We start from the raw sequence: 15,785 nt of genomic DNA, 5'->3' as shown, positions 1-15,785 counted from the left end.
TAGGGTGCAAATTGGAAGACTTCCCCCAAATCTACCTTGGGCTGCCTATCTTAGTGCACAAATTACCATGGGTCGTGCGGTTTTGGTGAACTCTGTGCTTGATTCGCAATTGGTATATGCAATGAGCGCACTGTCCATCCCGGTGGCGGTGCTGCATAAGATGGATCGTCTACGACGGTCTTTCTTGTGGAACGGGGACAATGAAGCCACATCCGCCCAGAGCCTGATTGCTTGGGAACGGGTATGCCTGTCAAAGGATCAGGGAGGTTTAGGCATAAAGAACTTGGGGCTCCGAAATGTTTGCTTGCTACTGAAGTTGCTGCATCGTCTACACTGCTCCCTGGAATCGGCATGGGCAGATTGGGTAAGGAAGCATGCATCTTTGGCAAATCTGGAGGGGGACCCCTTTGGTGAACACTGGAATGTGTTGCGCTCCCTGCTGCCACTTTATCAGGCAATCACTGTGGTTGATATTGGGGATGGAAGGACACATCGTTCTGGTATGATGCTTGGCACAATGAAGATGCTCTGGCTGATAGGTTCCCAGCCTTACACAGTCACTGCACAAAGAAAAATCTGTCTGTTGCGCAAGCAATTGAGATGGGAGTGGATTCTTCAAACTTTCTGGTACCCAGGCTTTCCTCAGAGGCAAGCAATGAACTATCTCAACTCCGGTAGATTGCAAACTTGGACATTTTCAGTGACAGCCGGGACAAACGCCGGGGTCCGTTCTGCCTTGGTCAGGGGAAGCTCGACTCTGGTGGCCTATACCGACTGCTCCAATCAAGAACGACGCCCACACATTCAGCAGCCAAGTTTATTTGGGATAGCCACGCGCCACCAAGAGTGCAGTTCTTCGTGTGGTTGGTCATCCATGGAAGGGTGCAATGCCGTGTAAATCTTTGTCGCAAATCCATAGTGGATAGCCCGATGTGTGAAGTCTGCAACCAAGCAGAGGAGACGGGCGAACACATTATCTTTGACTGCCCATTTGCTCAAGAATTTTGGCAAAATCTGGGATTCCACAGCAACCAGACGCATTCAGGTGACCGTCTGATCAACGTCCAATGCCCGCCGGCCTTCCCAAAACAACACTTCAGCACTTTCATGGCCCTGTGCTACTGGCACCTCTGGAAACGAAGGAATGGCGTTATGTTCAGAGAGGAAGTAGCCACCATCAGGCAGACGGTTCGACTGATAGAAGCTGATGCTAAGCTATGGGAGAGACGGCTACCCAAGAAAGATAGAACAACAGCAGATGCTTGGTGCCAATTCTTAGTTTCGATATGTAATTGTAATAAGTTTCAGAAAAGGTGATGTAATTTAAAAACAAGATGGGCTACCTTTAACGGGCCTAGATCAATGAAATAAAAATCTCAGGTGGGGAGCCTTTCCCCCGTTGACAGTAAAAAAAAAAATTAGAACTTCCTCAATGCAACCGAACTACTAGTATAGTTTGACGAGGTTGTTCCCTATCATCCTAGACTAGCCGTCCAACAACAACGGCATCGAGTTTGTCATGGTCTTGTTCCATCTAGAGGTAAGCTCATGGCTCTATTGAATGTATCCTAGGCATTTGTCAAAGTGGAACAATTACTAATGTTGTTCATCACCTATTGCATGGTTGATGCTACTCATAATCAACTCGACATGCATGGGCAGAGATATCAACCATGTGGTCGCACCTGGCGTGAACAAATTGTATATATGCTGTCCATTTTAAATTATAATTCTTTTTTATTTTGTTATAAATCAAACTTATATAGGTTCACTCAAGTTCATAGAAAAATACAAAACACTTACAAAGTCAAATAAGATTCATTTAATAGTTAGTAAAATATATTTTGATAACACATTTATTGAAGCCATATTGTAGATGTTAATAAAATGTTTATATAAACTTAGTTAAAACTAGACAAGTTTGATCTAGAACAAAGTTAAAACAACTTATAATTTAAAACGAAGATAATATTAAGCAATTAACCAAGCTATAAAGGTTGAACGTCAATTTGTCTGCCACAGTATTTCTGTGCAAATGCAAGGCAGCCCACGGCTGCTTTGTGGAGGCGTGGAGGATGAATTTACAAACTTTCCGCCGTAACAAAGAAGTTACAACCGTCACTCACTTTCAAGTTTCAAATTTCAAATGGCATGCATAATCTACATCTCAAGTGCTGAGGAAACTACTAGTATGACATACGCGCTGAAAGCTAAAGGAAACTAACTTTATTATACTCGTTGCTTGTTATGGTCGGCAAGACCTATGCTAGGCGAAGTGGCTAGACCTAAGACGGTTCCGGTTCAGGTCCAAGCCGAGTCCCTAAGAGTCCTAGCAGATTTAGTTAGTTGAGAGTTTTTAGAGATTGGGTTCAGATTAGTAGCAGAGTTTGTTAGCCTAATGAGTCAAGGTGTTTTGGTTTGTAAGGACTATAAGAGTCCAACTCTGAGAAGAAAAGAATTAGCCTGGGATTGTGTCACAAAGACACCCTTGGGCGCCTGGCGCTCCCTCCCTGTTCTTTGACCACTCCAGCCGCAGCCCTAACCCCTCCTCGGCAGCACGGCACCGCCCCCTCGACGTCGAGTCTTCAAGCCCCGCCCCCCAATCCACCATAGCTACAACCTCAGGAGCTTAACCTCTAACAACCTGGTATCAGACTTGATGGCCTCGTCCGGGACCTCGTCACCAGCCGTTCCACCCACCACCGTTTCCCCGTCGCCGTCGTTCCCACCGATCTCCAACCCATCTGCGCCCCTGGTCACGCCGGCCATTGGGGTGTCGCAGCCCATCGCCTCTGCCGGGGCGCTCGTCCCCACCACCACCCTGCCTCTGTCCTCGCAGCCACCACCACCGCCCCAGCTGTACGCCGTCCCCGCCGACACGCTCCAGCAATTCACCAACGCCGTCCAAGGCATCCAGAACCAGCTCGCCTTCATGAACTTCCAGATGGGCGATCTGGCGGCGCGCGACGGGGCAATCGACGGCCGCGCCCCACCCACGCGGGCGCAATTTCATCAGGCCGCGTTGCCGGGCTCCGGCGGCCGGCCAGCGTCCTCCATGCCGGCGCTCACGGCCTTCAGTTCGTCCGCGCCATCGGCGCCCTTGGCCTCGGGCCCAGCCTCGGCGCCTCTCATGTCGGCCGCGGCTCCCCAGTTCGGTGTGCCGATCACACACATCTCCTTTCCTCACTCGCCGTCCCCCGTGCCGTCCTTCGAGTCCATCGTGGGGGCGGCGGCTATGTCGACGGCACCCGCGGTGGAGACCCCTCCTCGCCTGCATGTTCCGCCGGCACCGGAGGCTGCATGGGAGGGTCACGTCGTGCCCAAGTATCATAAGCTTGTGTTCCCCACCTTCGACGGGAAGGAGGACCCGCTGGGGTGGTTGAACAAATGCGAGCAATTTTTCCAGGGCCATCAGACGCGCCACGCCGACCGGGTCTGGCTCGCGTCCTACCACCTCACCGGAGTCACGCAGCAATGGTACCTGGTCCTCGAGGCCGATTCCAGCCGACCGCTGTGGGAGGAGTTCTACACGCTGTGCCATCAGCGGTTTGGGCCTCCCCTGAGCACCAACCATCTTTCAGATCTGGCCCGGCTGCCGTTCACGTCGACGATCGACGCTTACATGGAGGCGTTCCAGGCGCGGGCTGCACACGCTGGACGTCTCTCCCCAGGGCAGAAGGCGAAGCTCTTCACGAGTGGCCTGCCCGATCATATCCGCGTCGACGTGGAACTCCATGACCCACAGGACCTGCAACGCGCCATGCACCTAGCCCGCGCCTACGAACGCCGGAATGCGCCGGCTCAGCTCGCTCTGCCTGCACCACTGCGACGTCGACCGGCCGGATCGACGCCGGCCCTGACCGGCCCGGCCGACACGACGTCCTCTTCGGGTTCTTCATCGACATCAGCGCCTCGGGCCTTCAAGCGCCTTACACCCGAGGAGATGGCGGAGCGTCGAAAGCAAGGCCTCTCCTACAACTGTGACGAACCCTACGTCTGGGGCCACAAGTGCGCCTGGCTGTTCTTCCTCGAGGCGGCCGATTACATCGTCGAAGAACTGGACGATCATGACGACGCCGACACCCCGCTGGCCGCCGACCTGCCGTTCGACCCCGACAAGCCGCTGATTTCGCTCTCGGCGATCACCGGCATATGGTCCGAGGAGACGATGCAACTCCGTGTGCAGGTGGGGCCGCACGAACTCACTGCTCTGCTGGACTCGGGCTCTACTCATAACTTCATCAGCCGAGCTGCGGCGCGGCGCGCGGAGATCCACTTCCAGGACAGCGAAGGCGCTCATGTCATCGTGGCTAATGGAGATCGCGTCAGATGTCGCGGCATCGCACGCGACGTCGGTCTCCGGATTGGGGCCGAAGCCTTCACCGTCGAGTGCTACGCCATCCCGTTGGACTCCTGCGACATGGTCCTCGGCATAGCTTGGCTCCGCACCCTCGGCCCTATCCTTTGGGACTTTGCCAACCTGTGCATGAAGTTCACGTTCAAGGGCCGCCGCGTGCTGTGGCGTGGAGTCGGCTCACCGCGCACTGCGGCTGCAGCCGCTTCGCCGCAGCGTCTCTAGGTGATCCGGGGGTTCTCGGCCAAGGGGACAGAGCCTACCATCCTCGAGCGCCTGCTGGAGTCCTACGCCGATGTGTTCGCACCGCCGACCAGGTTGCCTCCACCGCGCGCGTGTGACCACAGGATACACCTCAAGCCGGCCACAGAACCAGTTGCGGTGCGTCCTTATCGCTATCCGCAATTGCAAAAGGACGAGCTGGAGAAGCAATGTGAAGAGATGCTGCAGCAGGGCACGATCCGCGCCAGTACGTCCCCATTCTCGGCACCGGTCCTGCTCGTCAAGAAGCAAGACGGATCGTGGAGGTTTTGCGTGGACTACCGCGCCCTCAACGCGGTCACTGTGAAGGACAAGTTCCCCATACTGGTCGTCGAGGAGTTGCTGGACGAGCTCCATGGTGCAAAGTTTTTCACGAAGCTCGACCTCCGTTCGGGGTATCACCAAGTGCGCGTTCACCCGGACGATGTGGCCAAAACGGCGTTCCGCACTCACCATGGCCATTTTGAATTTTTCGTCATGCCGTTCGGCCTCTCCAACGCGCCGTCGACGTTCCAGGCCCTGATGAACATGGTGCTGAAACCCTTTCTCCGCCGGTGCGTGCTCGTATTCTTCGACGACATCCTCGTCTACAGCGCCTCATGGACGGAGCACCTTCTTTAGCTGCGCGCCGTCCTCGAGGTGTTGCGCGCCCATCGGCTCCACCTCAAGAGGTCCAAGTGCTCCTTCGCGGCTCCAACAGTTCACTACTTGGGACACGTGATCTCGCATGCGGGTGTCGCCATGGACGTCTCCAAGGTCGCGGCAGTGCAGTCTTGGCCGCAGCCGAGGTCTGCCCGTGGCCTTCGTGGATTCCTTGGCTTGGCAGGATACTACAGGCGCTTCATCAAGGATTACGGTACCCTCGCCGCGCCTCTGACCAGCCTCCTGCGCAAGAATGCGTTCCTGTGGACAGAGGCGGCGGACGCGGCGTTCACGGCATTGAAGACGGTGCTCTCCGCAGCTCCGGTCCTGCACCTCCCGGACTTCGACAACGAGTTCTTCGTCGACTGCGACGCGTCGGGCTCCGGCTTTGGGGCGGTCCTGCATCAAGGCGCCGGGCCCGTGGCATTCTTCAGTCGGCCGTTCGCGGCGCGTCACCTGAAGGTCGCCGCTTACGAGCGGGAGTTGATCGGCCTGGTGCAGGCCGTTCGGCATTGGCGGCCCTACTTATGGGGCCGTTCCTTCGTTGTCCGCACCGATCACTACGCCTTGAAGTTCCTCCTCGACCAGCGCCTGTCCACGATTCCCCAGAACCACTAGATCAGTAAGCTCATGGGTTATGATTTCAGGATTGAGTTCCGGCCAGGGCGCTTCAACGTCGTCGCGGACGCGCTTTCCCGGCGAGATGGCGACGCACCCCTGCTGGCCGCGCTGCCTCCAGCCGCGCCGGTCCTCGCAGCAATCTCCGTTCCCACATTCCAACTCTTCGACCAGCTCCGGCGCGAGGTGACCGCGTCGGACGAGCTGCGAGCGCTCCGCGACGAGGTGGCCTCAGGCGCGCGTGGCGCAGACTGGGCGCTGCAAGACGGCCTCCTCCTCTACAAGGGCCACGTCTACGTCCCAGCGACCTCCTCGGTCTTCGACGACGTTCTGCAGCTAGCCCACACCAACGCGCATGAAGGCATCCAAAAGACGTTGCAGCGGCTCCGGACCGAATTCTTCGTCGAGCATGATCGCCGCGTCGTCCATGACTACGTGCAGGCGTGTGCGACGTGTCAACGCAACAAGACAGAGGCGATGCACCCGGCCGGCTTGCTACAGCCCCTGCCGGTGCCATCGCGTGTTTGGGCCGACATTGCCATGGACTTCGTCGAGGCGCTTCCCAAAGTCCATGGCAAGAGCGTCATCCTCACCGTCGTCGATCGCTTCTCCAAGTACGCCCACTTCATTCCGTTGGGCCACCCGTACACGGCTTCCTCCGTCGCCCGCGCGTTCTTCCGCGACATCGTCCGCCTCCATGGTTTCCCGGACTCCATTGTCAGTGACCGTGATCCGGTCTTCACGGGCCACGTGTGGCGCCATCTGTTCCGCCAGGCGGGCGTCCAACTCCGCATGAGCACCGCCTTCCACCCGCAAACGGATGGGCAGTCCGAGGCGGTTAACAAGACGATCGCCATGTACCTTCGTTGCATCACTGGCGATCGTCCCCGGGATTGGCTCGACTGGCTTCCGTGGGCAGAGTTCTGCTACAACACCGCCTACCACTCTGCCCTACGGACGTCGCCCTTCACTGTTGTCTACGGTCGCGCACCGCCGGAGCTCCTGCCCTATGCTCCGGGGGGCGCTCGCACGGATGCTGTGGACGCCCTGCTCGCCAACAGGGATGAATTTCTCGCCGAGGTTCGGGCGCGTCTTCTGCAGGCTCAGGAACATGCGCGACGCTTCTACGACGCCAAGCACCGACCTCTCGAGCTCGCGGTTGGCGATTGGGTGTTGCTCCGTCTGCTTCGCCACAACCAGTCTGTCGCTCCGGGCAGCAAGGGCAAGCTGGGGCCCAAGTATGCTGGGCCGTTCATGGTGCTTGAACGCCTTGGCGAGGTGGCCTATCGTCTCCGGCTGCCAGAGGGTGCCCGAATTCACGACGTTTTTCACGTCGGTGTCCTGAAGCCCTTTCGCGGCACGCCGCCGTCCTCGGTGCCAGCTTTACCGCCTCTACGCCACGGCCGACCACTTCTTCAACCAGAGAGGGTGCTGCGTTCCCGCCTTAGTCGCGGGGCGTGGCATGTCCTCGTTCAATGGGCCGACTTGCCGGCCGCCGACGCCACCTGGGAGCCGGTGGACGAGTTCGTGTGGTTGGTCATCCATGGAAGGGTGCAATGCCGTGTAAATCTTTGTCGCAAATCCATAGTGGATAGCCCGATGTGTGAAGTCTGCAACCAAGCAGAGGAGACGGGCGAACACATTATCTTTGACTGCCCATTTGCTCAAGAATTTTGGCAAAATCTGGGATTCCACAGCAACCAGACGCATTCAGGTGACCGTCTGATCAACGTCCAATGCCCGCCGGCCTTCCCAAAACAACACTTCAGCACTTTCATGGCCCTGTGCTACTGGCACCTCTGGAAACGAAGGAATGGCGTTATGTTCAGAGAGGAAGTAGCCACCATCAGGCAGACGGTTCGACTGATAGAAGCTGATGCTAAGCTATGGGAGAGACGGCTACCCAAGAAAGATAGAACAACAGCAGATGCTTGGTGCCAATTCTTAGTTTCGATATGTAATTGTAATAAGTTTCAGAAAAGGTGATGTAATTTAAAAACAAGATGGGCTACCTTTAACGGGCCTAGATCAATGAAATAAAAATCTCAGGTGGGGAGCCTTTCCCCCGTTGACAGTAAAAAAAAAAATTAGAACTTCCTCAATGCAACCGAACTACTAGTATAGTTTGACGAGGTTGTTCCCTATCATCCTAGACTAGCCGTCCAACAACAACGGCATCGAGTTTGTCATGGTCTTGTTCCATCTAGAGGTAAGCTCATGGCTCTATTGAATGTATCCTAGGCATTTGTCAAAGTGGAACAATTACTAATGTTGTTCATCACCTATTGCATGGTTGATGCTACTCATAATCAACTCGACATGCATGGGCAGAGATATCAACCATGTGGTCGCACCTGGCGTGAACAAATTGTATATATGCTGTCCATTTTAAATTATAATTCTTTTTTATTTTGTTATAAATCAAACTTATATAGGTTCACTCAAGTTCATAGAAAAATACAAAACACTTACAAAGTCAAATAAGATTCATTTAATAGTTAGTAAAATATATTTTGATAACACATTTATTGAAGCCATATTGTAGATGTTAATAAAATGTTTATATAAACTTAGTTAAAACTAGACAAGTTTGATCTAGAACAAAGTTAAAACAACTTATAATTTAAAACGAAGATAATATTAAGCAATTAACCAAGCTATAAAGGTTGAACGTCAATTTGTCTGCCACAGTATTTCTGTGCAAATGCAAGGCAGCCCACGGCTGCTTTGTGGAGGCGTGGAGGATGAATTTACAAACTTTCCGCCGTAACAAAGAAGTTACAACCGTCACTCACTTTCAAGTTTCAAATTTCAAATGGCATGCATAATCTACATCTCAAGTGCTGAGGAAACTACTAGTATGACATACGCGCTGAAAGCTAAAGGAAACTAACTTTATTATACTCGTTGCTTGTTATGGTCGGCAAGACCTATGCTAGGCGAAGTGGCTAGACCTAAGACGGTTCCGGTTCAGGTCCAAGCCGAGTCCCTAAGAGTCCTAGCAGATTTAGTTAGTTGAGAGTTTTTAGAGATTGGGTTCAGATTAGTAGCAGAGTTTGTTAGCCTAATGAGTCAAGGTGTTTTGGTTTGTAAGGACTATAAGAGTCCAACTCTGAGAAGAAAAGAATTAGCCTGGGATTGTGTCACAAAGACACCCTTGGGCGCCTGGGGCTCCCTCCCTGTTCTTTGACCACTCCAGCCGCAGCCCTAACCCCTCCTCGGCAGCACGGCACCGCCCCCTCAGCGTCGAGTCTTCAAGCCCCGGCCCCCAATCCACCATAGCTACAACCTCAGGAGCTTAACCTCTAACAACCTTATAGTGTTGTAGCCTATACTTCAAATGTGTTGACCATCTCTAGAAACGATCGTGTCACGCTCCATTCTCGCTGCTTCCAGCGCGTTTTCCGGCGTCGTTCTGGAAGCAAGCGTGCGAGCTGGCTCCTATCTTCAATCACCTCGTGGATCGTGTCAGCTTGGATAGGCTGCTTTGTCTAGACAACTTTTGAATTGTATACACTGGATTCTTTTGGTAACAATATAGTGTACATATATACATTAAACTCATAATATTGTTTCAATGCAAGTATTAAACATATTTTTTTACCTGTGTCTTAACGATGTGATTTGCCGGCGCGCGTTACACGGTTTTGCTCCGCGACTTGCTACCACACGACCTTTACCGTGCCGCAACACGACAAGCAAGGCAAGAAAGCGTGCCAGCGCTTGGAGGAGGCCGCGCGAGCCCGAGATTGGCAGGCGGGACCGCTGCGCAGCAGAGGAGGCCAAGGGCATCAGCGTCGTTTCGCTCGCTGTACGCGAGTAACAACCTCCTAATCTGATCGCCCCTCACTCCCTTGCCTTCCATAAAGCATCGCCAGGGCCAGGATTCCGTCGTTTCGTTGCCATCCACTAGACCTTCACGCCACTGCACCGCGGCCAGCAACCCACCAAGCCAGCCATGGCGATCACGCTCACGGTGCGTCGCTACCACCTCGCCGGCATGATGTGCCTCGCCCTCCTCGTTTTCCCGACCATCGTCCAGCAGCCCAGCACCTCGTCATCCGCAGCTGCACCAACACCACCACCATCCTCCCAGTACGACCACCACGCGCACGCTCCCGCCATTGCCCCCACCTAGGACACACCGCCGACGGCAGCGAGGGGGGCTGCCTCCTCTCACCACCTACGACCGTCGACCTCATCCCCATCCACACTGCCCGACGACGCCCAGACGCACAGCTTCGTCGCCTCATTCATCTCGGGCATGGGCGCCACCGGCGGGTCACCACCACCGCAGCCACCGGTTGCCGCGCGCGCCGTCGCCTCCGACCCCCGTCTACCTCTGCCTTCCCTGCCGACCATCAGCGACGACCTCCAACCGTTCCTCCTCGGCGCTTCGGCCGTCCACAAGCGAGGGGTTGCCGTCGACAGCGTCGCGCCGACACCGCGCGGCGTCACAGCAGCAGCCAAGAAGAAGGCGCTGCCCCTGCCCCTGCTCGTCGCCGTCCCCTTCCTCCCGCGGCCCGTCGCCGCTCTGCTGGCGCTCACCTCCCTGGCGGCCCAGGTCCACGCCATCTACGAGGATTGCTTCCGACAGAACCACGCCACCTGCAACGTCTACAATTACGACAACGAGACCGACGCCATCCACCGCACATTTCCGCGCAAGAACCCCGACACCAACCTCCGCTCGATGTGCCTGCACCCGCTCTGCCACGCCGACAACGCCTATCGCCTCTTCTCCGTGCTCTACGGGCGACACCACGGTCGCGATGACGACCCCCTCCACATCTACTGCACCGTGCGCACGCTCGAGGGCCCCCTGTCAATCCTACCGTGGAGGAACACCAGGCACGTCATCTTCCCGTTGCCGACCCGGGCGCCGCTGCCGCTTCCGGCGCCAACATCTGCTACGTCGAGCTCGCGTACTTGGGGATGAAAACGGATCGGATACGGACGGATATCACTGATATTACATTTGTTTTCGTATTTTTGTCCGGATTTGAATTCGAATACGGATAGTGTCAACTATGTCGGATATGATACGATTGGATATCGACATCATAAATATATGATTTGAGTATTCGAATACGGATACGGTATCGGATGTTGGATATCCGGACTCGGATACGGACAGATCTCAACCTCTCTAAACGGATTCAGTTTCGAATACGGTCGAAAAATATCCGTACCATTTTCATCCCTACGCGTACAGGGAGGGCTACTACATCCACTGTCCCGTTGACGAGCACCGCGACACTACGGGAGAGCCTGGCTTTGCCGAGTGTCGCCGGCTTTGCCTAGTGCTAAATGTCGGGCACTTGGCAAAGAGCTCTTTGTCGAGTGCCAGGAACTCGGCGAAGACCGGCACTCGATAAAGCTCCCTTTGCCGAGTGCCCGACACTCGGCGAAGACCGGCGCTCGGCAAAGGACGGCCCTCGGCAAAGAGCTGGCGGAGTACTTGCCGTCACCTTTGCCGAGTGCCCCCCCGTTAGGCACTCGGCAAAGAGGCTTTACCGAGTGTCAGAGTTGGGCACTCGGTAAAGCATAATTTTTTTTGTTTTTTGCCTCCAAACTTTTTCTTCAACCCTTACACATTAAGTTGAAGTACATCCTCAAATTTGGCACATTTCTCGATCTTTTTGCTATATATCCTTAATTTATTTCATTTAATTGCATTTTTTCGGGAAATGTAAGTTTGAACTGCAGGTGCGTCGAATCATGGAATTCGACGAGTGAAAAAATAATATTCACGTTACTTATTGTATTTTGAGGCCGTTTCCAGGAGCACGCCCGAAGTTTCAAACATCTCACGCACGAAACATAGCGACAAAATTGTGGGTGAAGTGTTTTTTTAATTATATAAAATGCAAACGAAGTTCAAAAATCATGAAACTTGGTGACGCGTCTTTACATCACATGTGGAGGCTATGGTAAAAATTTGAGAACATTTTGCGCACGTTGTCATGTAGGATGGTTAGAAACCTAGACATCTCACGTTGTCACGTTTGTTCATGCCAGGTGTATCACACCATCAAGACAACCGCAACCTCTCCGGATACGCCCGAGCGTGGGTACGTGGTCATGTTTCTATTCTTCTTGCTTTCGTTGAACTCGGCAAAGAATTCTAATCATCTTGTTTTCGTTCTTGCAGTCGGCGGCACATCAAGGCCAAGAGTGCTCCAACTTCGCCGCATTTGCCATGGCACACAAGGGCAAGGCGTCGTCCGACGTCTCCTTCAACCCGGACGACCCGGCCGAGGCGTACACAAACTCGAGCGCCTACGAGAAAATCATGGACTACACGTCGGCGGCAAGGTCGATCCATGGGCTGGAGTACGATCCACGGACCGACAACATTGATGCAAACACCGTCATGAGGATTGGACAAGGCAAGAAGCATGGACGCTACTGGATTGGCGACAGCGTGATCGACACGGCCTCTACTCTCACTCTCTCCCAGATCCGAGCACAAAGCACGACCACCTCCTCACTCCCGGCGATACGCTCACAGCCGAGCATTTCACAGCAACGGGTCGACACACTCCAGGTTATTCATGTTTTACTCATCGTACATTGATCTTTACACAACTCTATTTCCTTTGCATTATTGTAACATTAGCTTTGCAACAATTTGTAGGCCCAGGTGGAAGAAGCAAACAGGAGGGCCCAGGAGCTGGAGCTAGGGTTGGCGGCCAAGTGGGCTGCGCGGGAGGCCGACAAACTCGCTCAGGAGAAAAGGTTGGCGGACATTATTGCCTGGATGCAAACTACGACGGGTGCTGCTATGCCTCCTGGGTTAATGGGTCCACCTCAGCCTCCTCACTCCGCTACTCCAGTGAGTAATGTCACACATGTAAGGAATTGCTACAATCGCTATTCAACTAATCTTGTCTCATGCAATCTCTTCTCCTGTGTGCAGCCTCAGTCGGCGGGTTCGAACAACCCAGCTCAGGGCACTCTGAACCAGCAGATGTTTCCTTCCCCGTCGCCAGTAGGATGGCCACATCAAGGGCCGCTTCAGTGAGTAGCGCTTGTAGTTTCATGTCTTGTTCTCTTCGCAATGGATTTCTGTCTGAGACAATGTTGTTGTCATGCATGTGTTATTGTGACATGTGGTGATGGATTTGAACTACTTGTTGAATGATGTGGAATCCTGTTGAATAATGGATGGAATTACTGTGACATGTGGTGAACGGATGTGATTCATGTGGTATGTGTGATGGATTGTGACATATAAGGTGCTGGATGTGGTATATATGTGATGGATGTGATATATATGCTATATGTTGTGTTTGCAGTGATCGATAGCAAAAAGCAAAAATTTTTGGTCACTTTGCCGAGTGTAACACTCGGCAAAGAGCCTTTGCCGAGCGCCTTTTGCCCTGGCACTCGGCAAAGCTGCCAAAAAAATGCGCTACCAGGTCTCTTTGCCGAGTGCCAGTACCCTGGCACTCGGAAAAGCTGTGTACACTACCATGTGTTTCCCAGCTTTGTCGAGTGCCAGGACTCTGGCACTCGGCAAAGAATTTTCCAAAAAAAAAATATTTTTTCTTTGCCGAGTGCCGTCTTAGCTAGACACTCGGCAAAGGATTTTTTTTAAAAAAAATTCTTTGCCGAGTGTCGGGTCAGGAAGGCACTCGGCAAAGGATTTTTCAAAAAAAAAAATTCTTTGCCGAGTGCCGGGTCAGGAAGGCACTCGGCAAAGGATTTTTCAAAAAAAAAAGGGAAAAGCTTTGTCGAGTGCCTTCCTGACCCGGCACTCGGCAAAGACGCCGTCAATGGCTGACGACCAATTTTCTTTACCGAATGCCGTCCTGGCACTCGGCAAAGCCTTTGCCGAGTGCCCGACAAATGGCACTCGGCAAAGAACCCTTCGCCGGATGCGGCTTTGCCGTTTGCTCTTTGCCGAGTGTGGCACTCGGCAAAGCCTTTGCCGAGTGCAATAGGGCCTTTGCCGAGTGCCCTAGGCACTCCGCAAAGAGCGCGTCTCCAGTAGTGCGAGGCGTACTGCACGGAGTTCCCTGAGGAGGCGGTCGCTGCGGCCGTCTGGGAGCACCGCAAGCTCAACTACCTCGCCACCGTTGGGAAGCGCTATGGGAGCTTCGTGTTAAAACCATAGGATTGATCTAGGGTAGAACCGAGGGACTTCTAGGTAACCAGTTGATCCTAAACAAGCCCTAGTACATCTAGACAGAGAGATGGAGACATAGAGATAGATAGATAGGGGGTTCGAACCTGAGACCGCAGGGGTGGAAGATCTAGTGGCCTCCATTAGGTTCGTTGATGCAGTCTGCGCACGGGCAGCGATGGTTGGGGAAGAGTCGATGAAGTTTGGCGACGCGGTGGGGTGTAGTGAGGCCGACGGTGATGACGGTGGCGTCTTTCCGTCGCTAGCTACGCACCCTTACTAGATCGGACTTAGGGTTTGTTGGTGGGGCGGATTGGCTCATGGTGAACCTCGTGCGATGAGCCGCTGGCCCCCACCACTTTATATAGCGCAGTGCGACAGGGGCCCACCAACCATGTAGGGTTGGGCGCCCCCGATCAGGGCACGTGACCAAGGCCCAATAGGCCGTTGGGCTTATTGGCTGGGAGATCATTCCAACATTCCCCCCCTTGATCTCATACTATTACTTTTATCTTTAAACTTTAAACTTCAATCCTCTTCTTCTTTCTCATTTCTTCACAGATGATGCATAGAGCATGTTTCATCGTCACGGTCAATTGCTGATAGATTTAATAGCTACAATGCACGTCTCTGATCTGAAATAAATACTTTAACTTTTGGGCCCTTTATAGTCCAGGAATCATAGGCTTTCCCTTAAACCCATGCCAGCTACATGTTCTCTGAACACGTTGGGTGGTAAGCCTTTTGTAAGCGGATCCGCGAGCATCTTTTCGGTACTTATATGCTCAAGACTTATCATTTGATCCCGGACTCTATCCTTCACAACATAATACTTTATGTCAATGTGTTTGGCAGCATGACTTGATCTATTGTTGTGAGCATACTGTACTGCTGGATTATTATCGTAGTATAACTTTAGTAGTCTATTGATGTCGTCAACCACCTTCAAACCGGTATGAACTTCTTTAGCCAGTTCACCTGCCCCGTTGCCTCAAAACACGCTACAAACTCGGCATACATTGTGGACGATGTAGTGACGGTTTGCTTTGAGCTTTTCCATGAAATAGCTCCCCCTGCGAGAGTGAATACATATCCAGACATGGATTTTCTATTATCTCCCGCATAATCAGAATCTGAATATCCCACTATATGGAGTAAATCAGATCTTCTATACGTCATCATGAGGCCTTTCATTCCTTGCAAATAACGCAAGACTTTCTTTACCAATTTCCAGTGTTCTATTCCAGGATTGCTCTAGAATCTGCCAAGTAACCCGGTAACAAATGCCAAGTCAGGGCGCATGCACACTTGAGCATATTGCAAGCTTCCGATAGCTGAAGCATATGGAACCACTTTCATTTGATCGATCTCATATTGGTTCCTGGGGCATTGAAAATCCCCATATCTATCGCCCTTGACTATAGGAGCTGGTGAGGGACTACATTTGTGCATACTAAATTTCTTTAAGACTTTTTCTATGTATGCTTTTTGTGACAGTCCTAATACCCCTTTTCTTCTATCTCGGTGAATCTCAATCCCTAGAACGAACGAAGCTTTACCAAAATCTTTCATATCAAATTTTGAGGACAAAAACTTCTTTGTCTCTAGTAGTAGACTGACATCACTACTAGCAAGTAAGATATCATCCACATACAGGACAAGGAAGATAAACTTCCCATTCTTAAACTTTGCGTAGACACAATTGTCCTCAACATTATCTTTAAACCCAAAATTCTTTATTGTCTGATCAAACTTCAAGTACCACTGTCTTAAAGCTTG

The 15,785-nt window shown here is 52.8% G+C and overlaps 1 protein-coding gene and 1 pseudogene across 1 annotated transcript; both read left to right on the top strand.

The window, feature by feature from the left end:
- The first annotated feature begins 2,267 nt into the window (after positions 1-2,267).
- On the top strand, positions 2,268-5,875 carry LOC136530841 (uncharacterized; annotated as a pseudogene).
- A 6,014-nt stretch (positions 5,876-11,889) lies between these two features.
- On the top strand, positions 11,890-12,902 carry LOC136530839 (uncharacterized). Its single transcript, XM_066523556.1, has 4 exons — positions 11,890-11,949; positions 12,030-12,425; positions 12,516-12,713; positions 12,798-12,902. Exons 1-4 carry the CDS (start codon positions 11,890-11,892, stop codon positions 12,900-12,902), a joined length of 759 nt encoding a protein of 252 aa, XP_066379653.1.
- The last annotated feature ends 2,883 nt before the right edge of the window (positions 12,903-15,785 follow it).

Source organism: Miscanthus floridulus, unplaced genomic scaffold, assembly GCF_019320115.1.
Source record: "Miscanthus floridulus cultivar M001 unplaced genomic scaffold, ASM1932011v1 fs_220_2_3, whole genome shotgun sequence".
NCBI classification, from domain to species: domain Eukaryota; kingdom Viridiplantae; phylum Streptophyta; class Magnoliopsida; order Poales; family Poaceae; genus Miscanthus; species Miscanthus floridulus.
This window is presented reverse-complemented; position numbering and strand designations above follow the sequence as displayed.

Coding starts and splice junctions, on each gene's coding strand:
- LOC136530839 (XM_066523556.1), top strand. CDS start 11,890: ATGCCAGGTGTATCACACCATCAAGACAACCGCAACCTCTCCGGATAC. Junction 11,950..12,029: donor CCGGATACGCCCGAGCGTGG/GTACGTGGTCAT, acceptor TCGTTCTTGCAG/TCGGCGGCACATCAAGGCCA. Junction 12,426..12,515: donor AACGGGTCGACACACTCCAG/GTTATTCATGTT, acceptor AACAATTTGTAG/GCCCAGGTGGAAGAAGCAAA.